This window comes from Herpailurus yagouaroundi, unplaced genomic scaffold, assembly GCF_014898765.1.
Source record: "Herpailurus yagouaroundi ecotype Mexico unplaced genomic scaffold, PumYag 192, whole genome shotgun sequence".
NCBI classification, from domain to species: Eukaryota; Metazoa; Chordata; class Mammalia; order Carnivora; family Felidae; genus Herpailurus; species Herpailurus yagouaroundi.
In genome coordinates this window covers 4,514,240-4,541,791 of record NW_024412423.1, presented here as the reverse complement: position 1 = coordinate 4,541,791, position 27,552 = coordinate 4,514,240, and the positions used below count along the sequence as shown (strand labels likewise).

The 27,552-nt window shown below is 38.3% G+C and overlaps 1 protein-coding gene across 4 annotated transcripts in view; it reads right to left on the bottom strand.

Moving 5' to 3' along the window:
* The window catches only part of AP3S1 (adaptor related protein complex 3 subunit sigma 1), a 74,384-nt gene that overhangs the window by 26,635 nt on the left and 20,197 nt on the right, over window positions 1–27,552 (bottom strand). For all 4 annotated transcript variants that reach the window (XM_040444270.1, XM_040444268.1, XM_040444269.1 and 1 more), the window contains exons 2-3: window positions 22,323–22,414; window positions 20,335–20,446 (exon numbers count right to left, since the gene is read on the bottom strand). In XM_040444270.1, the coding sequence (XP_040300204.1) occupies window positions 20,335–20,446; window positions 22,323–22,414 (204 nt within the window). The remainder of the gene's footprint in view (window positions 1–20,334; window positions 20,447–22,322; window positions 22,415–27,552) is intronic.

Sequence of the window (27,552 nt, the reverse complement as noted above, 5' to 3'; positions counted from 1 at the left end):
ATTAATTTCTTAAATTCCCTTGGATAGGTTGTCACTCTGTTTCTATCTCTATTCTCACCACCCTTCTCAAAGGTTACTGTCACAGACAGAATGACCACAAAATTTATCATGCAAACTGGGGGCATGAGGAGTAAAAAGGAGCAGCTAAAATTTTATGATTATTAAGCTATCATAATATGCAATGTTATCATAATTTCTTAACAGCCTGGAACAAAAGACATAAAGAAGGACTTACTCACAAACGGAAACATATGGTTACTTTATTCACAGGTGATCCTATAGGACAAGGAGTAAAATGCAAACAGCAGGCGTCTTGCTAAACTACTCATATCTCAGGCCAATTTATACAGATCTCTAACCCAAGGTTCCTTCCATCCATGCAGATGGTAAGATAGGTGAAACATTACAAACAAGGAACTGTAGGACTATAATCAATATCTCTCAGACCAAGAGTTGGCAAACTTTCTCCACAAAGGACCACAGAGTGAATATTTTAGCTTTGTGGGCCATATGGTGCAACAAAAAGCAACTATATAGATATATAAACAATGAGCATGGGGGTGCCTGGCTGGCTCAGTTGGTTAAGCGTCAGACTTCGGCTCAGGTCATGATCTCATGGCTCATGAGTTCGAGCCCCCTGTAGGGCTCTGTGCTAACAAAAGTCTGCGTCAGATTCTGTGTCTCCCTCTCTCTCTGCCCCCCCCCCCCCCGCTCATACTCTTGTCTCTCAAAATAAATAAACATTTAAAAAAAAAAACTGTTTTAATGAGCATGGCTCTGCTCCAACAAAACTTTACAAAAAGGTGCAGCAAGCTGCACTTGACCTGCTGTAGTTTATTGGCCCCTGGCTTAGACCAAAGTCACTAGAAGTAAGAGGTCTATAAGTAACAAAGAATATGCAGTTTTACTCGACAATTTCATTTGTGAGAAGGCAAATTATTCACATGACCAAGTGTGGGGGCATACAGGGGTCAGCCTCAAAGTTTCCAGTTAATTCCAATTTTTTTGAGGTAGGTAGGAAACAAAGAATATCCACTCAAACTCCCAACTTTATCTTAATTTCTCCTCAAGGTCTTAGTGACATGGTACCTGGAATGACTTTATTCACTCTACTTGAAACTAATTCAGATTCATTTTCCTTCTTTTTATAGCAGATTCTCGCTTATAAGCACTGAATGGGATAATGCTGCTTGAACAAAGAGTTGAACAAGCTTAACAAACTTGAACTTCTTAGAAGAATGTGAGAAGAAAAAAACTTTTCCCATTGATAAAGTAGAAAATATTACTTCTGAAACCGTACCTTTAAGTTGGAAATGGTCTGAATTCCAATTTATAACATCATATTTAAGTAAGTTATAGTAAGTAAAGCCATTTCACTTCTGCTCCCCGGCTCCAGGAAATTTTTCCTGAAGCATAACATACATACACAGGAGTATACAAATCACAACAATGTATATAACCTGATGAATTTTCACAAAGTAAACATACCTGTGTAACCAACACCCAAATCAGGTGTTGAAATATTACCTGCACTGTAGAAGCCTCTCGTACTTCAGTAAGTCACCATCACCATCAAAGGTAACCACTTTCTTTCTAATACGACAGATCCGTTTTGCCTATTTCTGAACTATATGAGATCATACAGTATGCAATCTTTTGTGAGTGGTGCCTTTTATTCATCAATATTTTTGTGAGATTCAACTATTACCTAATAGCTCATTCATTCTCATCTACTGTATGCCATTGCATGAATATACCACAACATATTTATCCATTTCGCTGTTGACAGTTTGGGTTGTTTCCAGTATGGAGCCATTACAGTTAGCACTGCTAGGAATATTCTTACTCGTGTCTATTACTGAATGGATGCACACATACCCACTGAGTGCACACACAGAGGAGAACTGTGGGGTCACAGGGTAGCAGACGGCTTCAAACAGACTTCCAAAGCAATTCTAAAGATGGATACCCCAAAGAGCAGTATATGAGAGTTCCCACAATCACACACCCTTGTCAGAGCGTTATGTTGTCCATCTCTTAATTTTAACCAATCTCATGGGTATGTGGCAGTAAGTCATTGTAACATCAATTTGTATTTCCCTGATAGCTGTAATGACACTGAGCGCTGTTTCATATTTATCAGCCATTTAGATATCTTTCCTTGTGATGTCTGTTCAAGATTTCTGCTCATTTTTGTATTGGTCTTTCTTGCTAGTGTCTAAAAATTCTTAAATTATCCTAGATACACTCTTGTCATCTATACATATTACAGATATCTTCTCCTACTCTGTGGCTTGCCTTTTTATTCTACCAACGTTCTTGGAAGTTTTCACTTTCAATATTTTCCAATTTATCATCGTCTCTAAGGTTAATCTTTTTTTTATGTCCAATTTAAGAAATCTTAGCCTATAGTAACATCAAGAAGATATTCTCCCAGAAGAAAACAAAAGCTTTACTGTTTTATCTTTCATGTTTCGACTAAATCTAGTGGAGCAGATTTTTGTGTATGGTGTGGTTTAATTTAATCTTCTTTATTTAAAATCATTATTAGGGATGCCTGGCTCAGTTGGTAAAGCATGCGACTCTTCATCTCAGGGTCATGAGTTCAAGCCCCAAGTGGGTGTGGAGCCTACTAAAAATTTAAAAAATAATAAATAAAATCATTATTAGACCTACCCATCAGAGTCAAAAGTTTCTAATATGTCTTTATTTTTCCATGCTTACTTTTTCCAAATCACCTGGTTTCATTACCCATATACTATAAGCCATTGGTTTTTAGCCATCAGAAGATGACTATCCTGGTGAAAATGCTGTCTAAATACTTCCCCTCCATTTATGTACACTTATAAAAGATCAGTGTAACCCACTGAATCAATGTGCAGACTATGTTGGGCAAAGTGAAAAACAATTTTCCTGGTAGCTTTAAGTGAGCCACTGGCAAACCATGGAGTAGCAAAAAACTATGGGCTGTCAAAGAGACAGTAGGGTCTAGTGGTGAGGAAACCACCTCTGTTGCTACCTTGCTATGTGAGCTTCAGCACCACTTACTCCCCCAAACCTCAGAACTAGAAAACAGTGATAAAACTACCTACCTTTTTGGATTACCTCACAGATCTAGTTCGATAATTTTGATGAAGTGCGTAACACATCTAATAAAAGGAAACCAGTACTGTTCATCTGGCTGTTCAAAACATGCAAGGATTATAAAATTGAAATAGAAATAGAAAAGTCTAATTCTGCAGGTAAACACTGATATAAAAGCAAGGTGACTACCTGCTGAGGCTGGCAGGCCTTTGTGATATGCTTATTAATATAGAAAGAAAAATGTTGCCTATATTTAAACCAGAACAATACCACCTTTGAAAAATATAAATACAAAAAAAAAAGTGTCCTGCAGTAAAATGTCATTATAACTACAGGTTCTTAATTTAGGAAAAGAATTCTTAAGATTTAAGACATTTAAATGCTAAGTCTGGTCTAAACAAATCAAAAACCCTCTTCAAAAAACCCCTCTTCCACTGGGTGCCTGGCTGGTTCAGTCATAGAGCACGCAACTCTTCGGGGTTGTGAGTCTGAGCACCATGTTGTGTGTAGAGATTACTTAAAAAATAAATCTTAAAAAAAAGTTTCCATTAATCTTATTTTGATTTAGCAAAAATTCTTAATATAGTTAGAAATCTGGAGCTTTGTATGTAGATACACACACTGATGTGTCATATGGACAAGGCCAAGACAAAACTAATAATCTACAAACTGAAGTAAAGAAATTAAGAACAACAAATTAATGGGCCTTTGGGGTTCTAGCCAGAATAAAAAATAGTAACAAAGTTGCGATTGCATTATATTTCACAAGGAGATAGATAAAAAGAACCAAGTACTAAAAGTGACATGGTAAATACCACTCTCTTACGTTTCTTTTTTTTTTTTTAAGTTTATTTGAGATAGAGGAAGAGGGAGAAAGTGAGCACAAGTGGGGAAAGGGCAGAGAGAGGAGCCCAAGCAGGTTCTGCACTGTCAGCGCAGAGCCCAATGCAGGGCTGGACCTCTCAAACCGTGAGATCATGATCTGAGCTGAAATCAAGCCACACACTTAACCAACTGACCCCAGGCACCACTTTTATGTTTCATTTTCAAAATGATAAAAATTCTGGGGTGCCTAGGTGGCTCAGTCATTTGTGTCTGACTCTCGATTTTGGCTCAGGTAATGATCTCACGGTTCAAGAGATCGAGCCCCACATCAGGCTCCATGCTGCCATGGTGAAATCTGCTTGGGATTCTTTCTCCCTCTCTCTCTGTCCCTCTCCCACTTCCTTGTCTCTCTCTCTCTCTCTCTCTCTCTTTCTCTCTCAAAATAAATAAGCTTAACAAAAATAATACAAATAAAAAAATAAAAATGATACAAGTTTTAAGGTCAATTTAAATAGAACGGTTATCTACTAAGCAGCAACTCAATAATCTCTGCCCTCCAAAAATTCAAAGGTTAATGGGGAAAATATTAATTTACTAAGAGAATCATATTTTAAGTTTTCCTTCATTTTAATAATTATCTAATTTTCCAAAAAGAAACAAAAAAAGAAACAGATTCACATCCACACAGAAATACTCTCCCTTCCCAGCGCCCTTGTAACAAAATTTTCTTGTGTTTCCTTTATCTTTAATTACAAACCTGGGTCTGGGCCACAAAGGTAACTGGAATCTGTTAAGAGGCAGCTAAGTATTTAACAGTGCTTAGAACGTAAGAGCATAAGCTTTGGCAAGCATGTCTCTATTAAAATTCCAGCTTAGCCTCTATGAAATCTAGGGCAAGTTATTTAGCTCTAAATCTTAGTTTCTTCATCTGGACATAATAATGGTACCTATGCCATACAGTCGTGTTAGTGATGAATATATATAGGGGTGCCTGGGGGGCTCAGGAGGTTAAGCATCCAACTTTGGCTCAGGTCATGATATCACAGTCTGTGAATGTGAGCCCCCTATCGGCTCAGTGCTGACAGCTCAGAGCCTGGAACCTGCTTCAGATTCTGTCTCCCTCTCTCTCTCTGCCCCTCCCCCACTCATGCTGTCTCTGTCTCTCCCTATCTCAAAAATAAACATTAAAAAAAAAATTAAACATATATTGATGAAAATAAAGCCACACTCAATGACAAGAAAATGAACTCTTAGAGGACAAAGGCCAAAGAAATCAAGTTGAAGCTATCTTGGGAATACATAAGCAGGGTATTAAGTTGAGACTCTCATGAGAGAGTTCAAGCACATAAAACAATAAAAAATCGGGGCACCTGGGTGGCTCAGTCAGTTGAGCGTCCAACTTCGGCTCAGGTCATGATCTCACAGCTCATGAGTTCGAGCCCCGCATCAGGCTCTGTGCTGACAGCTCAGAGCCTGGAGCCTGCTTCAAATTCTGTGTCTCCCTCTTTCTCTGCCGCTACCCCACTTGTGTTGTCTCTCTCTCAAAAATAAAATAAAACATCAAAAAAAATGAATACACATAAAGGGTTTAGAACAATGTCTCCCTTCAAGAATATGTATGTTGGCTAGTATTATAATATACACATATGGAGAAATAAAAATATGCCTTAGGTAAAACAGAAGCCACAAAAATATCCTTTTTTTTTTTTTTCAACGTTTATTTTTGGGACAGAGAGAGACAGAGCATGAACGGGGGAGGGGCAGAGAGAGAGGGAGACACAGAATTGGAAACAGGCTCCAGGCTCTGAGCCATCAGCCCAGAGCCTGATGCGGGGCTCGAACTCACGGACCGCGAGATCGTGACCTGGCTGAAGTCGGACGCTTAACCAACTGCGCCACCCAGGCGCCCCAAAATATCCTTAAGCAGTATCACTTACATGGCAGACCCACCCCCCACTTTATTTAAAAAAATATATATTTTTTAAGAGACAGAGCATGTGTGGGGGAGAGGCAGAGAGAGAAGGAGTCACAGAATCCAAAGCAGGCTCCAGCTCTGAGCTGTCAGCACAGAGCCTGACGAGGGGCTCAAACTCATAGACCATAAGATCATGACCTGAGCTGAAGTCAGACACTTAACTAATCAAGTCACCCAGGAACCCCCCACCCTCCCTTTAGAGTTAGGTAAAATATAATTATTTTTTTCTGAGTTTGAGGACTTCTATCAGATTTCAGCAGGAAATCTATAACATTAAATGAAATATGTAAATGTTAAATTGACATATCATAAGATAGAAAAAGTCTTAAATCCCAAACTAGGAGGCACAAATTTAAGAATACTAATAATATGGCAAGAGATCTAAAAAAAAAATTGTTTTTAGTCAGCAGCAAGATGTTCTAGAGAGATACTGGTTTAGCTCAAGCCAAGAATCCAAAAAACGCCACTAAAAATGTACCAGAAGAGGGGCGCCTGGGTGGCTCAGTTGGCTGAGCATCCAACTTCAGCTCAGGTCATGATCTCACACTCCATGAGTTTGAGCCCCGCGTTGGGCTCTGTGCTGACAGCTTAGAGCCTGGAGCCTGCTTTGGATTCTGTGTCTCCCCCTCTCTCTGCCCCTCCCCTGCTCATGCTCTTTCTCTGTCTCAATAATAAATAAATAAAAACATTAAAAAAAAATGTACCAGAAGAGCTGGGGAAGGCAAACTGAACTTAAAACCAGATCAACGGCCTTTGAAGAACACGATGAATACAGCCTAGGGACACTCTCCAGTACGTACTACTGCATGGAGATTCAGGATCTTCAAAATACGGTGCTTAAGGTGTGTAAATGGCACTCGACTTGGAATATGACTGGGTTCTGGACCGAATTTCCACCAAACCTGACCCGGACGCTAACATGCCGATGAGGACAGTCTTAGTAAAAACAGAGCCATTTATTGTGCATTTACCTCATACCAGTACTTTACACAGATTAAACTCTCAACCTCAGCATGTAAAAATTAAAAGTTGATGAGAGGGCAAGCTGTCTTCTACTCTCACATCAAAATGATTCTAAAAAGAGTTCACATCAAGGATTCTTTCTATGTGACTTATTTCTGTTTTTCTTAAAAAAAAAAAAAAAAAGGTTAATGATAATAGCCAAAATCTATTGAGTACATGTTATTATGTCATTGCTATGGTTACAGGCGCTTTAAATATATTATTTTATTTACTCCTTCATGGTAAGTCATAAGGCAGATACTTTTATTATCGGCCACTTACAGCAAGAAAGGTTCTAAATTAGCAAGAAGTCAACTAACTACTAACACGGGTAAGTAGAAGAAAGTCTCACTGCAGAACCCAAATTCTTATTCACTAGGCATACTGCCTCCAACAATAGGAAATAGTACTTGATTTTATTTTTATTAAAATTTTTTTTTCAACGTTTATTTATTTTTGGGACAGAGAGAGACAGAGCATGAACAGGGGAGGGGCAGAGAGAGAGAGAGGGAGACACAGAATCAGAAATAGGCTCCAGGCTCTGAGCCATCAGCCCAGAGCCCGACGCGGGGCTCGAACTCACAGACCGCGAGATCGTGACCTGGCTGAAGTCGGACGCTTAACCGACTGCGCCACCCAGGCGCCCAATAGTACTTGATTTTAATGTAGTAAGTAGTTACTTAGAAAATTTGGAAAATACAGAATAGTATAAAGCAAAAACTAACTTTCAATACTTCTACCACCCACGTGAACACAGAATTGTGCAAAGCGGACTTCTTGTACCATAGGAAACTTAATTATATTGGAGCCCCTCCATTAAAATGACTTAATATGATTTGTATGTTGGATTTAGAAGTCTAAGGAAGAATCAGGGTTTTCAACCAAATATTAATTTTGTTTTTTTTAATGTTTATTTTTAAGAGAGAGAGAGAGAGAGCGTATACGCACACCAGCAGGGGAGGGGCAGAGACAGAGGGACAGAGGATTCTAAGCAGGCTCCGTGCTGACAGCAGAAAGCCTGATGCAGGGCTCAAATTCACAAACTGTGAGCCAACCTCACAAACTCATAGACCTGAGCCAAAGTTGGACAATCAACCAACTGAGTCACCCAGGTGCCCAAAATACTAATTTTGAAAATGAAAATAGCCTCTGAATCATTTCCTTCTGTGCATAAAAGCGACTCGTGAGAGATTATTAAAATTGTATTTAAACTTACAAGCAAAAGCTGATCTAAAAATCATATCTGATCTTGAAAAATATTCTCCCACATATAATTAAAAAATGTTCTTCCATGTATATGGTACAATTGATACGACTTAGAACAAAATAAAATAAATGCAAAACCTAGAAAGATTTTCCTCATATAATTTTAACTAGTCAATACAGAGGGCATACTGGAAAATCACCATTTGGCAAACGCCACAACACTAATTCTTCAGGCAAGAATCACTGAAACAAACTGAAATTAATGACCAAAAAGATGATTAGATAAAGGATATTTACATCATCTCAAAATTATTCCCCGTAAGATACTTTCAAGCACAAAGAGATAACAGAAGTTTACAGTAGACGAACCTGGCAGGCACGGTCTTAACCAAGGGGTTGGAATAAATATTATAGTGAGAAAATGAGATCGTGTCCCTCTTGACACGATGCACTGCAAAGGATGTTAACAGCGCTTCTGTGGTATAATCAAACTGAGGAATATTCTATAAAATAATGGGCTTGTACTCTTCAAAGGCTCCAGATATGAAAGACATGGAATGCATGAAAGACAAAGATGAACTATTACAGAGTCAGGGAGACTCAGAAGACGTGAAAACTAAATGCAGTACGTGACTTGAATTAAACTCTGAATGAGAAAAATGACAATACACGGGACAACTGGCAAGTTTTGAATGAGGTCTGCAGATTAAATAATAGTATTATATTGATGTTGATTTCCCGATTTTAGTCATTATACTGTGGTTATAGAAGATGTTAAATTTAGGGAATCTGGGTGAAGGTATGATATGCAAGAATTCTTTGTATTTGTCACTCTTTTGTAAGTATGAAATAATTTCAACATATGTTTTTGAAAACTTTAAAGAAGAAAATTTGAAAACCCAAGCTTAATGAGTCTCCTCCTGTATTACCAATCCCTCCCTGAAAACCAACCATCCTACCCTGGCAAATTAGGAATTCACCTTAAATCAAAGAAAAACACCAAGATAAGTTGAGTTTTTTTCTCTCTCTCAAACCTACTTTAAAAGGAGAAAAAAATAAATTTTATTTTTTTCTAGTTCCAAAATTCTGACTTTAAGTACCTGAGTTCCAAAATACTTTCTTTACAGGTGTGCCTGAGTGGCTCAGTTGGCTGAGCGTCCGACGTCAGCTCAGGTCATGATCTCACGGTGAGTTTGAGCCCCACTTCGGGCTCGCGGCTGTCAGCAGGGAGCCCACATCAGATCTTCTGTCGCCCTCTCTCTCTGCCCCTCCCCCACTCACACTTTCTCTCTCAAAAATAAACAAACATTAAAAAAAATTTTTAAATACTTTCTTCACCACTAGAAACTACATAATAACATATCTACCATGTTCTAGGCCCTATGCCAACTATAAACATTAGCTCTCATTCTTACAACAATGTTGATAAGGTAGGTATGCCTATCAGCACCTACAGACGAGAGAATTGGGAATGGATAAGTGGATACGGTTAAGTAATTTGCTCAAAGTTATATAACTGTTAGATAGCAAGAGGCAGTATTCAAATCCATGCCATTTGACTCCAAACACCAACCTGACTCTATGATGCCTCCCTAGAGGGTGGCTGAAAAGTTAACAGGTAAATTAGAAAAGAATCTTCAAATTCAATACCAAGATTTATCACGAAGCAGCAGTGTAAATAAGTGAAAAGTGAATATATTTCCAATTATTGGAAAATAGACTTCTCAGTAAAAATAAGATAGAAAACGAATTGTTTATAGAAACATTTTTTGGTTTCTTACATGTATATGAGAAATGAATCTTACTGAAAACAGAAACTTTTAATACTCAGGTTAAAGTATGGTGTAGCAAGTGTAAATTTTCCTGAAATGATCCCAAGTAATCACTCTGGATTGCTGGCAAAATAAGCCAACTGGGCCAGGGCTCCCTCTTTCGTCAGAAGAGGAACTGCACCAGAACTCATCCTCCCATGGACCAGCGGTTTATCTCCCGGCACCCGCCGCCCAGGGGAGCTGCAACTTCCCATAGTCCCTAAGTGCTGGTCAGCTGATCTTCCTAGATAATTCTTAAAAATAACCTAGAGAGGGGCGCCTGGGTGGCGCAGTCGGTTAAGCGTCCGACTTCAGCCGGGTCACGATCTCGCTGTCCGTGAGTTCGAGCCCCGCGTCGGGCTCTGGGCTGATGGCTCAGAGCCTGGAGCCTGTTTCCGATTCTGTGTCTCCCTCTCTCTCTGCCCCTCCCCCGTTCATGCTCTGTCTCTCTCTGTCCCAAAAATAAATAAACGTTGAAAAAAAAAATTAAAAAAAAAAAATAATAACCTAGAGAGCCCAAAGTTGATGCAGTATGCTACTTAACAAGGTGCTTTCAAGCACAGCCTTATAATAAAAGAGAACAATGACATGGGGTGGTAGGCAGTGAGGCTTCCACTGGCACCATTCTATGTCCAGCAGCACCCACCTAGCACAATTTCCTATGTGATAAAGGGAAGATCACAGGATCTTTCTTCACTTAAGTATTCTTGACTTACAAGTTCCTCCAATTAGGTCAATTTCTTAGTGGCTAACTCTATCACCATATAAAATTCATTCTAAGCACACAACATAGAGGATAAAAAGATTAACAAATTCTCATAAAAATAAGATAAAATAGAACTTCCTTATCCAATTCAATTTGCATACTAATGGAATAATACTTTGTATGCCTTCCTTATAAATATACGCTTTAATGGTAAAGTTAGCTAAAAACCACTGTCTACTACACGTCAGTCATTTAGCCATAAACTTCATGTATCTTTTTTGATGCTTATACCTACTCTATAGGTTGGCATTATTATTATCACTCCATTTTGTAGATGAGGTCAATGAAGGTCAAAGAGGTTAAGTAACTTGAACAAAGTTATACAGCCAGTACAGGGGCAGAGGCTGAATGATGTTAACCATAACTAGCTTGCTTTAATTCACTGATCTTTCTAACAACCTCATGAAATTTATAGGCAGCAAATTAAAATAGGCACCCTTGGGGCACCTGGGTGGCTCAGTTGGTTGAGCATCTGACTCGATTTCAGCTCAGGTCATGATCCCAGCATTGTGGGATCAAGCCCTACATCTGGCTCCATGCTGAGTGTGGAGCCTGCTTAAGACTCTCTCTCTCTCTCTCTCTCTCTCTCTCTCTCTCTGTCTCTCTGCCCCTCCTCCAACTCGTGTGCACACACACTTTCTCCCTCTCTAAAATATAAATGGATGAAGGAAGGAAGGAAGGAAGGAATAAATAAGTAAATTAAATAGGCATGCTTTATACAGGTGAAAAAATTCAAGGTCTATTAAAATCAAATGACAAGCTCAATATTTGGTTCAATCAGCATCAGCAGCCATAAGTAAAATAATTTCACAAACATCGGTCTAACGTTTAGTACCACAGCAACAACAAATGCTACACATGGAGCTCTGGTTTATATACATATTATAACACCATGTATGATCAAACATCTTTTTTAACCTAAAGAAAAGTTCAGCTGTTAGTGTAATAGGGAAGGACAGGATAAAATAGGCAGAGAGGGAAAGGTTAGGACCTGAGGTCCCTGGGTGGGGAAAAACACGTATTTTGTAACAGTACTAGGAGTGTCTAACCACAGCAAACCCCCTTGGGTGTAAGGTTCCTCTTAAGAATGTAACAGAGCCCACCTACTCCCTGCCTCAGGCTCCCCTCAGGAATTTGACAATCAAGGTACCTAACTAAAAAAAGTAAACCATGAAACTTATGTTATACGAGGGACAGTACGACCAGTCTGACCCCTCACACAATGGAGTTGAGCCAATCAGGAATGGACAACCCAGCACCTAGAGCTATCAAGCCAATAAGGGTAGAACCTGAGAAGGAACTAGGGGGAAGGCACGAAGCGGGGGCTGATCAGAACCTTATAAAACGAGGACCCTGGCCTTATGTTCCAGGTATTCATTTTCTAATGCCCCCCTCTCTGTAAAGAGAGCTCTCCTAATACTCGTCTTTTCTTGCACTCTAATAACTTTTGCCTGCTCCTCAATTTTTGTCCACCTCTTTCATCCTGCAAAGTGGCAAGACAACGAATCCCGAGTATTGAGGTAGAAAATCCTGCAACATTAGTACTCAATTTTGTCCTGACTACAACCAAACAAGACCTGATGCTGATGTAATTGCTACATGCGGTACAGAAAACTGTAACAGAATTTGGAATTATCTAGTGAACTTTTATGCCTCCATTTATTATCAGCTTGGCATAATAAATTAATTGAGGACAATATGGCTGCTTATAAATAACTCAACCAACCACTGTCAATATTTAATGAACCTCTCATTCTCACTCTGTAAATATTTTAACACTGCCAATGAAGACATGCTACAACAGAAAGACTAAAAAAAGCCAGGTATCAAGTCTGAAATTTGCTTATATGGCAGTCAATATCACACTCAAATAGTACATATCAGAAACAAAAAAGGATCACCATTTCCCCAACTTACTTACAAAGAATTAAAAAAAGAAACAAAAGAAAACAGAGGCTGATGGTACTCAATTTGGTGATACAGTGGCCTAAATTCCACAGGGAATTTAGTGATGATGCCTTCTCTCAGATTTCACAAAAGATAAAAAGTCAAATCTGGAACAACATATGCATACCTCAGAAACACAAAACCTCTGCATAAAAATACATGCTCCCAATGATCATTTGAATGGTATCATTTTCAACATTGAAAAAAAAGCAAAATTTAGCATGTTCCTGAATTATATGATGACGTTTGGGACATCTGGGGGGCTCAGTCAGTTAAGCTTCCGATTTCGGCTCAGGTCATGGTCTCACGGTTCATGAGTTCGAGCCCCACATTGGGCTATCTGCTATCAGCACAGAGCCTGCTTGGGATCCTCTGTCCCCCATCCCTCTCTGCCCCTCCCCTGCTTGGGCTCTCTCTCTCAAAATAAATCAATAAACTTATTTAAAATAGATAGATAGATAGATAGATAGATAGATGTTTTGTTTTCCTGATCAATTCTTTAAAGAATATACAAGACCAAGAAGTTTTGATCTAAACTCTCTTGATTTATAATTTTCCATTTCTACTTTTGACATTACACTTGACTTTCTTGAAGCTAGAGAGAGGATGGACGAAGCAAGAAAATCAGCTCTAACTAAGCTTCTGATTAGCTGTTTCATGAAACAGAAGAAGCTATAAGCTATTCCCTTCCACCTTTGTTCATTCAACCATTTTTAAAGTGACTGCCTCGTGCATGCTCAGCACTCCCTCTGAAGTATTTAACAACCCCTGGTAATCGCAGGGGAAAGACAGCAACCACAGAACCTCCAACATGTTGGTGGTAAGCAGTAAATTTAATTGTCCCTTAAGGGAAGTTACAGAACTTTTTTTATGACATGACAGATCCACATTTGATAACTCAATTGGACTCTCTTAGAATAACAGCTCTAACCCACATTAGTAATAGGAAAGTGACACAATACTCCTGAAATCTTCTGTGTCTTACCTAGTATCAAGACAAATTATCAACATTTGAACAGTAATGGCTAAAATATCTTACAAAACACAGATCCAGTTTCCACTTTCTAGAAAGGTGTGATAGAATTTATTTCAGATTTGATGCAGGATATTTGTTCTTTGACAACTCCCCGTATAATTCTCTTCTGAGATATAACCACTAAACTATCATAACCATTAAGATCCGTCACAGAAACAAAGAAATAATGATGATGGCTTAAATCCCAGGACACAAATATAAAATACTTCTGATTGGTCTCTAGGAAAATTCATATTTGTTTTAGTCTTTCTCAACTGCAATCTTTCTCTTACAGAGTAAATTTGAAACAGATTGCTTTTCTCCTTTTTTTCCTCTTGTAACATTAGCTAGCTCAAGGAAATAAAAAAGTGTTTTGGAATGTAGTGTGTATGTCTACCAATCCCTTCAGTTGTGGACAAGTGAGAGAGAAATAGAAACCACAGTTTCATGTTAACAAATCATTTTCTAAAAAAACACAAAGTTTCTATGAAATAATAGTGCAATGAATTAACTACTACCTATATGGGATAAACCAAGAAATGTGTTAATGAACAAAGTTAAAAGGCAATGCAATACTGGGTTCTGATTAACCCTTAACTGTTACCTAATTTATACATAAGTAAGTTTGCTTCTTTCTTTACTAGAAAAGCCTTTGGGAAAACAAAACACAATAAAACTTAGCAGTGTTTCTCACGGAGGCCCCAGGAGGAAATTAAGTATCTATCTAAGGGCTCGTGAGGCATATTCACCTCAAACTCAAAATTTCTTTGAAGTTTCCTCTTACAGCTTTAAATATTATAAAAATTTCTATTCTACCTCATATTACAAACATATATATCTTAAAGGCATCATTTCCTCACCACCAATTAAAAAACGAAAGAGCAGGGGCTACTGGGTGGCTCAGTCAGTTGACCGTTGGACTTCAGCTCAGGTCATGATCTCACAGTTCGTGGGTTCGAGCCCCACATAGGGCTCTGTGCTGACAGCCGAGTCTGCTTTGGATTCTGTGTCTCCCCCTCTTTCTGTCCCACCCCTGCTTGTGCTCTCTCTCTCTCAAAAACAAATTTTAAAAAAATGGAAAAAAAAAAAAAAGAGCAAGAATGTCTGCTATGATCACTTTGTGGCTTCATGGAATTCAGACACCCACCTCTTTCTCAAAACCTAGTTGAAAATTATGGATCAAGAGTAATTTGGCATATGAAATGCTCCATTTATCACTTGTCCTTTTTTTCCTTCCATTATTAACAATATTTGATACCAAAAGCCTTAATCTGGCCACTTTTACTGTTCTTAAACTTTGGAACTCAGAATTACTGCCAAAGTTTTCTGCTTTGGTTAATTTCTCATTACCCTATCATACTAACTAGATCTCTAAGCATGCCCCCTTTGTGCTGACTGCAAAACCATGAAACTTATTTGGCACAAAAAAACTTCTTTTTTACATGCAGCTTTCTCCAATTGACTACCATGTGCCTATACCATGCCCCTATGTTTTTGCCCTGTCTGGGGCCAAGAAAGAGAAAGAAAATGTATGTTCAGAGCATTCCTTCATGATAATCTTACTCTAGCACAATTATTTGTAGCAGTTACATTTGTTTATTGTGCCAGAATTAGTTTTAACTATCACAAACAAAAGGTACAAAAATCTCAAGTGTATACACAGCTTCATGACTTTCGCCAATGGAATCAGTGCTCAGATAAAAAAAATAAATAAACAAAATAAAATATCACTAGCACGTAGCAACTAAATTTTATTTTTCTAGCAAACTCCTTGTGCCCCTCCCCTGCTCATGCTCTGTCCCAAAATAAGTAAGCAAACATTTTTTAAAAATTAAAAAAAAAAAAAAGAACAAACACAAAGGCTCTGAGGTGGAGGCACGGCTGGTGTTATTTGAGAAACAGCAAGCTGGCCACAGGGGCTGGAGCAAAAGGGAGAAAGAGAGAAGATGAAGTAAGAGAAGCAGAAGGGTACGGGGAGAGGAGTCAGAGCCTGTGGGGCCTCATGGGTCAATCGTAAGGAATCTGGATTTTACTCGGAGCTAGAAGGAAAGACACCGGAGAATTCAGAATGTAAGAGGTGACCTATTTCAACAGTATCGCCAGCTGTTTTGCTAAGAAAAAATGAGACAGAAAAGACAGTGGAAGCAGGAAGAACATCAGGAACCTATGTTAACAGTCTAGGCAAGAGCCAATGGAGGCCTGGACCGGCGTGGTGGCCGTGCAGATAGTGTGTGGTCACATTCTGTGTCTCCTACGGGACTTGCCGAAGAAGAGGTCAGAGAGACCAGGCGACTGAAATGAAGCACCTCTAGGGGCAGGTGAAAAGCAGGCAAGTGCAGTGTCCCAGAAGCCAGGTTAGGAAGTAAAGAATCTTAATCAAATAAAGGAGGACTGATGAGAACCTCTGGATTTAGCAACAACAGAGCTGAAAACCTGAATGGAGTATGTTTAAAAAGAGTGAAGAAGAGAAGAAAAATCTGAAACCGTGTGTGCTGACACCTTGTTTAAGGCATTCTGACAGAAAGGGAGGGAAAGACAGGGGGCAGTGGCTGAAGGGGGAAGTAGGGGTAGGACTTCTTTCAAGATGGGAGAACGTACTAGAGCTGGTGGGAATGACTGGGGAGAGAGAGGGAAAAGGATTCAGTAGAGAGAGGGAGAAGTGCTAGAGCCATGGGGAGGAGACTGCTTCGTAAGTGGGTGAGCTGGTCTTAGGCAGGAGCATGGGGAGTTCCTCCCTCACAGGAGAGAAAGCAGAGTGCATGGACCCAGATGTGGAGTCTATGGAAGTTCTCTTCTGATGGCTTCAGTTCTCTCAGTGAAGGAGGAAGCAAGACGCCAGAAGTGCCAGAGCTTTGACAAAGGAGAACCTACCAGTTGCCCAGGAGTCTGGGAGATGGAGGGATCAGGGAAATATGATTACTGGGTAGCATTAAGGACTCACCGAGGCTGGAGATCATAAATTTAAAGTGAGATCTGTAGCTTCACAGAGCTAGAACAAACAATCCTAAAATTTGTATGGAACCAGCAAAGACCCCAAATAGCCAAAGCAATCTTGAAAAAGAAAAACAAAGCTGGAGGCATCACAATCCCAGACTTCAAGTTCTCTTACAAAACTGTAATCATCAAGACAGTATGGTACTGGCACAACAACAGACACTCAGATCAATGGAACAGAATAGAGAACCCAGAAATGGACCCACAAACGTATGGCCAACTAATCTTTGACAAAGCAGGAAAGAATATCCAATGGAATCAAGACAGTCACTTCAGCAAGTGATGCTGGGAAAACTGGACAGCAACATGCAGAAAAATGAACCTGGACCACTTTCTTACACCATGCACAAAAATAAACTCAAAATGGATGAAAGACCTAAATATAAGACAGGAAGCCATCAAAATCCTCAAGGAGAAAGCAGGCAAAAACCTCTTTGATCTTGGCTGCAGCAACTTCTTACTCAACATGTCTCCAGAGGCAAGGGAAACCAAAGCAAACATGAACTATTGGGACCTCACCAAAATAAAAAGCTTCTGCACAACGAAGGAAACAATCAGCAAAACTAAAAGGCAACTGACGGAATGGGAACAGATATTTGCAAACGACGTATCAAAGGAGTAGTATCCAAAATCTATAAAGAACCCATCAAACTCAACACCCAAAAAACAAATAATCCAGTGAAGAAATGGGCAAAAGACATGAATAGACACTTCTCCAAAGAAGACAACATCCAGATGGCCAACTGACACATAAAAAATGCTCAATATCACTCATCATCAGGGAAACAGAAATCAAAACCACAATGAGATACCACCTCACATCTGTCAGAATGGCTACCATTAACAACTCAGGCAACAACAGATGTTGATGAGGATGTGGACAAAGAGGAACCCTTTTGCACTACTGGTGGGAATGCAAACTGGTGCAAGTCACTCTGGAAAACAGTATGGAGGTTCCTCAAAAAATTAAAATTAGAACTACCCTACAATCCAGCAATTGCACTACTAGGTAATTATCCAAGGGATACAGTTATGCTGTTTCAAAGGGGCACATGCACCCCAATGTTTATAGCAGCACTATCAACAATAGCCAAAGTATGGAAAGAGCCCAAATGTCCATCGATGGATGAATGGATAAAGAAGATGTGGTACATAGATACAATGGAGTATTACTCGGTGATCAAAAAGAATGAAATCTTTCCACTTGCAACTACGTGGATGGAACTGGAGGGTATTAGGCTAAGTGAAATTAGTCAGTCTGAGAAAGACAATTATCATATGACTTTGCTCATGAGGACTTTAAGACACAGAACAGATGAACGTAAGGGAAGGGAAACAAAAATAATATAAAAACAGGGAGGGGGTACAACACATAAGAGACTCATAAATATCGAGAACAAACTGAGTGTTGCTGGAGGGGATGTGGGAGAGGGAGGGTGGGCTAAATGGGTAAGGGGCACTAAGGAATCTACTCCTGAAATCATTGTCACACTATATGCTAACTAACTTGGATGTAAATTAAAAAAATGAAATGAAATGAAATGAAAATAAGAGCAGCTGTGGGGTCTAGCCCCCACTCCAGCACTGACTTCTGCTTTCAGTGGGGATACAGGTGAGGAGCCACCATTCTTTTTAAAAAAAATTTTTTTTTAATATTTATTTATTTTTGAGAGGGAGAGAGACACAGAGTGCAAGCAGGGGAAGGGGAGACAGAGAGAGAGAGAGAGACAGAAAGAGGGAGGGAGAAGAGAGAGGGAGAGACAGAATCTGAAGCAGGCTCCAGGCTCCAAGCTGTCAGCACAGAGCCCAAAGCAGGGCTGGAATTCATGAACCATGAGATCATGCCCTAGCCGGAGACAGACACTTAACTGACGGAGACACCCAGGTGCCCCAGGGATCCACCATTCTGAACTTTATTGTACCAGGCACCTGATGGGTACTTTCAGTGGGGAATAAACCACTTTTTACTCTTTTAGATCTTTCTTCTCATATATATACCTCTGTATTTCTAAAAACTATACCCATATTCTGTTCTTTCTCGAAAAAAAAAAAAAGTGAGACCTGTGGAATGGCTATGTTTGTTTTTTTTTCTACAAGTACATTCAGACATTTGGATACAAAGAAGGAGCTAGGTGTATACCAGACTATGATTTATCACGACTGACCATGGAATTGAAGCAGGGTAAGGAATATAAGACATCAGGAAGATGGACAGTAAAAAAAAAAAAAAAAAAAAAAAAAAAAAAAGCTAAGATTCAAAAGACTGAAGGTCCCAACAGGCTCAAGGAATTATTGCATTAATAGAAACTGCGATATGGAGAAAGGTGGTAGACAGAGGGGAAACTGAAATGGAGATTATGGAGAATGGCAGTTTGGACAAAAACAAGGTCTAGAAATGAACACCAGGTGCAGCAGAGGGCAAAAGTTCAATGAAAGGGAATACTAGTCTGAAGACACCAGGGTACTGGGAGAATTATCCACATGAATACTGAATACTGAAATCACCAAGAATTAGAACACAAGTAGTACCAGTGACTGCCAGTGAGCTAAGAGTAAAATTTTTAGGAGACCCCATGGGTCTGCCATTTCTGCATATAATATAAGCAGAGGTACAGACTGCTATTTTTGCGGACTATCTTTTTAAGCAAGCCTGTATAAGAAAACAGCCCCAGAAAATAGAGAGTCTTTCTCTCCAAAGCAACAGGTAGGTTTATCTATACCCATGGAAGATATTCTTTTCCTCCAGGACATGGGCCGACATGATTAGTATCCAGTATAAAAGATTCCAGTTCCTCTTCTATAACTCAATCCACTGTTTGTACAGGTATCATCTGGCCCTCTTAATGTCACCCTTTGGCAACTTTGGAGATTGGCGTGGGGATCCAGTGTAAGCAAATGCTGTTACTATGTCTACTGTTTGTGCTGTTCGGAATAAGTCCTTTGTTTCTAATCCAGAAGTCTCCTGTCCTCTGCTGGCATCCACGACACTGTGGTAGTGAACTTGTTAGCTTGCAAGTAGGGTAGAATCTCAGACCTTTGAAAGTTTTTGATAAAATCCCCAACAAATAGGAGGTGGGGATGAGAGGTTACTCAAACAGGATGGGCAGAGAAGGTGGTATAGTTTACAAACAAGAAATAAAGTTTGGAGGCATTTTAAACAAGAGAATGGTCTGGAAAAAGCAACAAGAAGCAAAGAAAACACTAGCAGGCTCAGCAGTATGAAGAGAAGAGAGCAGGACTGTTATTACTTGAGAGGGTTACAGGTAGTGTCAGCAGGGAAGCCAGATGTAATTTATTACAGGAAAAAAGTGAAGGCAACATTAACAAAGAGGTTGAAGATACAGGGGAATGTGCTTATGACCGACCTTGAGTTCCAGGGACATTAAGAAAGATTTTCAGGAGGCAGGGAGGGGTGGGTTTGGGGATCAGATCTGGATACACATGGTAAGAGATCCGGAATCGTGGGCTTCTTGCATGACTTACGTTAACAAGAAAAAAGGGCATGATTAAATTAATTGTGATTAGTCTTAATCTGATTAAATTTACCCATGTGTTTTAGCACCTTAGTCCCCATTTCACTCATCTCATATCTACTATGCAACAATTTATTTCTTACCAAACAGAACATCATTTTAGAAAATTTAGAGCATACAAGTTTTAAAATATATAAATGCCAAAAATGGTATTAAGACAATAAGTGTTAACTTACTTGAATTAGATCTAAAATGCCAAGTTCACTTTCTGAAGAATCCACACAGAAGACAAAGTATAATGTTGCATAATGTCTATAAATCAGTTTGTTGTCAGATCCTCCAATTAACCTAAATGACAAAACAAAACCAAAAAATGGAATGGTATAGGGATAAAATGAAACACATTTTCATTAGCTCAAGCAAACTGACAATGTGTTTAAAACCCTTTATAAAATGTCTGGGCATAGCATTCAAGTGAACTTGGGAGACTAAGTAAATTATCGTGGCTGTTTTCTTCAGAGATAATAAGTAAAAGAAGCTGGTGCTTAATTTTAGTTCATTAATTCATTAAGCTATCTACTGAGTACCTACCATTTGCCAGGTACTGAGAGTGGGTAAGAAACAATAAACAAATAAGAAAAAATTATCAGAGTAGAAAACACTACAAAGAGATTCAAAATAGGGGGATACCATATTGATGGATTTGCTACTTAAGACGGATTCTTAAGAGTGACATTAAGAGGCTGAGAGGGGCTGCTGGGTAGCTCAGCTGGTTAAGCTGAGTGATACGTTGAGCGTCTGACTCTTGATTTTGGCTCGGGTCATGGTCTCACGCCTCCTGGGATCCAGCCCCATGCTGGGCTCTACGTTGACAGACGGAGGCTGCTTGGGATGCTCCCTCTCCCTCTCTCTCTGCCCCTCCCCTGCTCAAGCTCCCTCACTCTCTCGCAAAAAAAAAAAAAAAAAAAAAGTAAGTTTATAAATTGTAAATGTGTATTTGAAAAATTTAACTGGAGCATGAAATACCCTTTTAAGAAATTCAAGTAAACTTTCTACATGATTAAAAAATAATTTATGATCAACAAAGAATGAATTTTTTATTACCCAAACTCTTTTTCATAATATAAATCATACACATTAAAATACAGAAAAGTGTGGGTTTCTCTGACTAATCTCTGATTATTCATAATGGGGCTGAGCTAGTTTAGTGTTTGAATTGTCAATGAGGAAATATTAAGAAATTGATTATATAAACAGTAGAGGGAACATTTATAAAGCTATTTTGAGAACACACTGCTTTCATGGAATCTATTAATTTAAAAGTATTTATAATAGTTGGCAAGATAATTATAACTGATTTTTATTTATTCATTTTAAAAAACAAAACTGTATTAGCTGAATTCTATCTATATACATATGCCTATATATAGATACATATACATTCACACTGATATGTATGCGAAAAGCAGACTTCAGGCTTGTTTACAATAATAAGATAAAGAATGTAATCTAAATTTCTATGAACAGGTCCATTTACCTAGGCTGTTCTAAATGTGCTTATATGCTTTTCAAAATATTAAGTGAAAACAAGTAACATGCAAACAAGCATACCTAGTGTGATCCCATAAGTAAAAGTTTTGGGGTTTTTTTGTTTGTTTGTTTTTTAATGTTTCTTTATTTTTGAGAGAGAGAGACAGAGTGCGAGCAGGGGAGGGGCAGAGAGAGAGGGAGACACAGAATCTAAAGCAGGCTCCAGGCTCTGAGCTGTCAGCACAGAGCCCAAAGTGGGCTCGAATTCACGGACCACAAGATCATGACCTGAGCAGAAGCTGGATGCTTAACCAACTGAGCCACCCACGCATCCCATAAGATTTTACTTTTATATGTTAGTCATAAAAAACTTAATTTTCTAGAAGGATACACAAGAAATCGGGAAAGACTAAAGTCAGGAAAGGGAAACTTAGTTTATAATTTTACATGTCCCTGCAACATGTGAATTGTTGCCATGACCTTTATATAAAATGACTCCACAAAAATTTTTAAAAAAACAACAAAGACTGCATATCTTCAAAAAATTCCAAGTTAGATTTACAGCTAACAATAGGTGGTAATCTCCTAATCCAATTCATAAAAAGTAGGAAATTTTTACCATTAACCAATTAAACAGCATATATTTTAATCATATAGCCAAAGATTAGAAATGTTCATGAAATGCTTTACTTACAATCCTCCTTCTAGGAAATTACAAACATTTTCATCTCTCTTAGATACCAAATGGAATGTCTCCCTGATGATTTGCTGTTGTGTATCTTCACTCTGAGAAAGAATAATTCATACATGTTAGGATTAAATTTCTAGGTTTAACAGCATTTTAAGAATTAAAAAAAAAAAAGTAAAAGGCAGTAGTATCTCTCAGGGACATTAACTTAAGGAGCGGTCCTTGGAGAGCTAACATCACATCTCACAGAAACAAAATCCACCATTTTCTGATGAAAAACAAAAAGGAAAAAACAAAACAAAACCAACATTTTACAGTTTGGTACTATAATAAAACTAACATTTCTAAGTTTCAAAAACCAAGAAGAAAAATACTAGATGAATTAAAGACACTAGTAAAAGGGATACTAGGTATTAACCAGTCAAAGCCCATTGTTTTACAAATGAGTAAACTGAAACAGAGAGGGAAAATTATAAATAATTCATGTACCTGATCTATATTTTATTGGAAGAAAAACACAGTAGTTTAGAGCTTCCAATTGTTTAAATGCAAACTGAGATGAATTCATCCATATTAGTCATGTAAGCACAGCCTAAAACCAAGATTTGGCTCAAAAGATTTTAAATTCACCAAGCAATTCACATCCCAGTAAAAAAGAGCCAGCTCTCAAACACTTGCAATAGAAAACGGGGGAAAATCACAAATAGGAACTTCACAGGAAAGGAAATATGATGGTCCATAAATAAATGAAAAGAAGTTAAAATGTAACAAAGTGAAATACAAATTAAAGTACAAGGAAATAACCCCACATGCACCACAGTAGCCAAGCATAAAAGTCTGTCAGTACCAAATGTGGGACCAAAGAAACTCATCACACCAAGTGGGAGGGTAAATGGCATAATCACTTGAGAAAACAGTTTTATAGTCCAGCATTTCCACTCCTAGATACTATACTAAACCATATGAAATCATTGTTTTTGAAGATCAAAAACAAAGCAGTGTTGGCAATTACATATACACAATAAACTCTTAACCTGTGTAGCAAAAGACATGTAGATGTTCATCAAAGCACTGTAATGACCAAAAAAAACCCTGAAATTACCCAAATGTCCACCAATTCCAGAATGGATAAATTATGGTACGTCCACACAATGGAATCCTGTAACAAGAACACTTCTTTTTTTATTTAAAAAAAAAATTTTTTTAATGTTTATTTATTTATTTATTTATTTTTTTCTTTCAACGTTTTTTTAATTTATTTTGGGGACAGAGAGAGACAGAGCATGAATGGGGGAGGGGCAGAGAGAGAGGGAGACACAGAATCGGAAACAGGCTCCAGGCTCTGAGCCATCAGCCCAGAGCCCGACGCGGGGCTCAAACTCACGGACCGCGAGATCGTGACCTGGCTGAAGTCGGACGCTTAACCGACTGCGCCACCCAGACGCCCCAATGTTTATTTATTTTTGAGAGACAGAAAGGCAGAGTGCGAGCAGGCAAGGAGCAGAGAGAGAGGGAGACACAGAATCCGAAGCAGGCTCCAGGCTCCGAGCTGTCAGCACAGAGCCTGACGTGGGGCTCAGACCCAAGAACCATGAGATCATGACCTGAGCCAAAGCCGGCACTTAACCAACAAAGACCCCCAGGCGCCCCAAGAAGCAAAATGTAAAGAAATAAATTATACCCATCATATGAAGGATTGTCAAAAACTTAATGTGGAAAAGGGCCTTCCCTTTATCTGAGCTCGGGTTACCATAACAAAATACCACAGACTCAGTGGCTTTAACAGAAATTTATTTTTTCATTATTGTGGAAACTAGTGATTCAAGATCAAAGTGCCAGCATTAAAACAAACAAACAAAAAATGCTGGCATAGTTGATTTCTGGTGAGTGCTCTCTTCCTGGCTTGAAGACAGTTCCTTTTCATCGGGGCCTCACATGATAGGGAAAGAGAACAGGAACGAGCTCTCTGGGGTCTCTTCTTATAAGCGCACTAGTATCACGAGGGCCCCACCTCATGACTTAATCTAGACCTAAGTATCTCCCAAAGCCCCAATACCAAACACCATCAAATTGGGGGTTAGGGCTTCAATATATGAATTTGGGAGGTGGGGGGACAGAATTCAGTCTATAGCAGGGGGAAGAAAGCAAATACCAGAATGACATGTAATCATTCCACTAATATAAATTCCAAAAAAATGCAAAACTAAATAATAATATCTTATTTAGTGACACGCATATAAGTAATAAAAACAAAACTATAAAGAAAATCAAGTGAATGATTATCATGTTTCAAAGGATTGGTTTTATAAAGACTGTATTCTTTAACCACATTGCAATTGGATAATATAATCAATAACTAAAAGGATGTTTTAGGGCGCCTGGCTGGCTCAGTAAGAAGAGCATATGACTTTTTACAATTCTTTTTTAACATTTATTCATTTCTGAGAGACAGAGCATGAGCAGGGGAGGGGCAGAGTGAGGGAGACACAGAATCCGAAGCAGGTTCCAGGCTCTGAGCTGTCAGCACAGAGCCCGACGGGGGGCAGAAGACCATGTGACTATTGATCTTGGGGTCGTGAGTTTGAGCCCCACGTTGGGTGTAGAGATTACTTAAATCATTTTTTTAAAAAATATTAAAAGAATGTGGTTTTTTTTGTTTTTTTTTTTTAACGTTTATTTATTTTTGGGACAGAGAGAGACAGAGCATGAACAGGGGAGGGGCAGAGAGAGAGGGAGACACAGAATCCGAAACAGGCTCCAGGCTCCGAGCTGTCAGCACGGAGCCCGACGCGGGGCTCGAACTCACGGACCGCGAGATTGTGACCTGAGCCGAGGTTGGACGCTCAACTGACCGAGCCACCCAGGCGCCCCAGAAGAATGTTTTTTAAAAATCACAAACAGGTGTTCAAATTGGAAAGAAGTAGAATTTCTATTCACAGATGACATCTGTGATAGACTTATCATATGTCTACAAAACTCAAAAGAATCCATAAAAAACTATTAAAGTTCATAAACAAATCTACCAAAGTTCAAGATACAAAATTAACACTCAAAAATCAGCTGTATTTCTATACACTAGCAATATATAATCCAAAAGGGAGACCTAGTTACAGATGCTGCAGAAATTTAATAGATAATAAATTAGTATGATGAAGATCTTAAGGCAATAAATTTAAAAATCTAAGATGAAGTGGCAAAAAATGCCTTCAAAAAATTAGTAAAACACTCCAAAGGAGAAATAGAAAAACTTTATTAATCCTATTATCATAAAGAGAATAAACAGTAATTTAAAAGATCTCTACCAAAAATAAATCAAGCCCTGATGACTTTAACACCAAGTTTGACCAATGATTCAAGAGACAGATCATCCCAATTTAACACAACTCTCCAGAGCACAAAGAATTAACATCCTCAATTCATTTTTATGAGGTTAACATGACACAAAATGAGACAAGGAATGTATGAGAAATGAACACTGCAGGCCAATCTCACTGAAGACCAGAGATACAAAAATTAATATTTAAAAAAACTAACATAACATGACCCAAATAAACGTGTTTATCCTGGTGATGCAAGGTTGATTTAATATTAGAAAACATATTGATGTAATTTTCTATATTAACAGATTTAGGGAGAAAAAATAGGTCATTTCAATGGGTGAAGAAAAAGCATCTGATAAAATAACATCAACTCTTGAATTAAAAAGAAAACTCTCAGTAAATTAAAAAGAGAACTTCCTCTAATTAAGACTATCCTATCAAACACCTTTTGCAAACATAGTCACGAAGAAAATGTTTACAGAGTCTCTCTTTTAAGATCAGAAGCAAGATAACTAACAATGGTTTTCCTATTCAGCACCATACCAGCTGTCATCAGTATCAGAAAAACAAGAAAAATAAAAGATAAAAGAATTTGAAAGAAAGAAAGAAAACTGTCATTCAAAGACCACAAGATTTTCCATGTAGAAAATCTAACACAGCTTACACAAAAGTGTTGAAACTAATAGATATAACAAGACATAGCCAGCACATAAAATTCTATTGCAATTCTAAATTTCTCCAACTATCAGTTGGAAAGTATAATTAAAAAAGATACCACATACAATACCATCAAAAAAAGATGCAGTGTGTAGGAATAAATGAAACAAAACATGCAAGACTACCTTGGAGAAAATATAAAACTTTACTGAAAAAAATTAAAAAGGAGCCAAATAAATGGAGAAATGTACAGTGATTACAGAATGAATGATTCAACATTAAGAAGATGTTCTATATCTCCAAAATGCTCCAAAGGGTCAAGGTAATTCTAATGAAAATCCCGAGAGAGACAGAGAGAGAGAGAGAGACAGAGAGAGAGAGAGAGAGAGAGAGAGAGACTGAAGGAAACTTGAAAACCTGAATCTGATTCCAAAACATATATATTAGATCAGAAGACAAGAATGACAAGACACCCTCAAGTAGAATGTTAAGAGGATGTGCTGAGCAGGTAAGAATTATTATAAAACCACAATAATTTGTTAAGAGGACCTGCTGAGCAGGTAAGAATTATTATAAAGCCACAGTAATTAAGATAACATGATATTGGTACAGAAATAGGGAAAGTGACTAATGGAACTGAACCTTAAACACACCCACGCAAATATAAGGTAATTTAATTTAAAACGAAGTAGGCACTGTAGATCAACAGAGAAAGACATTTCCATGAATTGTGCCAGAGTCAGTTGTTGTTTTCATTGTTTTATTATAATAAACTTTGACCTCTTACATTATGCTAAGAAAAATCACTCCCAGGTTGGTTAAAAATGAATGGCAATGCTCAAGCTACAAAAGCTTTGAAGACGTAATCAGAAAATACCTATATGACTTTGTAATAGTGCCTAACTTTTAAGTAAGACACAAATTAAGGCTAACCATAAGAAAAAGACTGGTCGGGGAAGGGAAGAGGGGGGGTAACAAGAAAGAAAAAAAAAAAAAAAGACTGACAAATTTGATATTTGATATCAAAAGCAAGCATGCCTAATGTTCAGAAGACACCAGAAAAAGAAAGGAGAGCTACAAACACAAAGAACATAGCCACAATACATAAAAACGGCAAAGGAATAATACCCAGTATATATAAAAAAAACACTTAGATGTCAATAAGAAAAACATCTCAACATAAAAATGACTTAGCAAAACAGAAGACTTAGGAAACCATCAAAAAAAAGGAAACTAAAATGGTAAACAAACTATGAAAG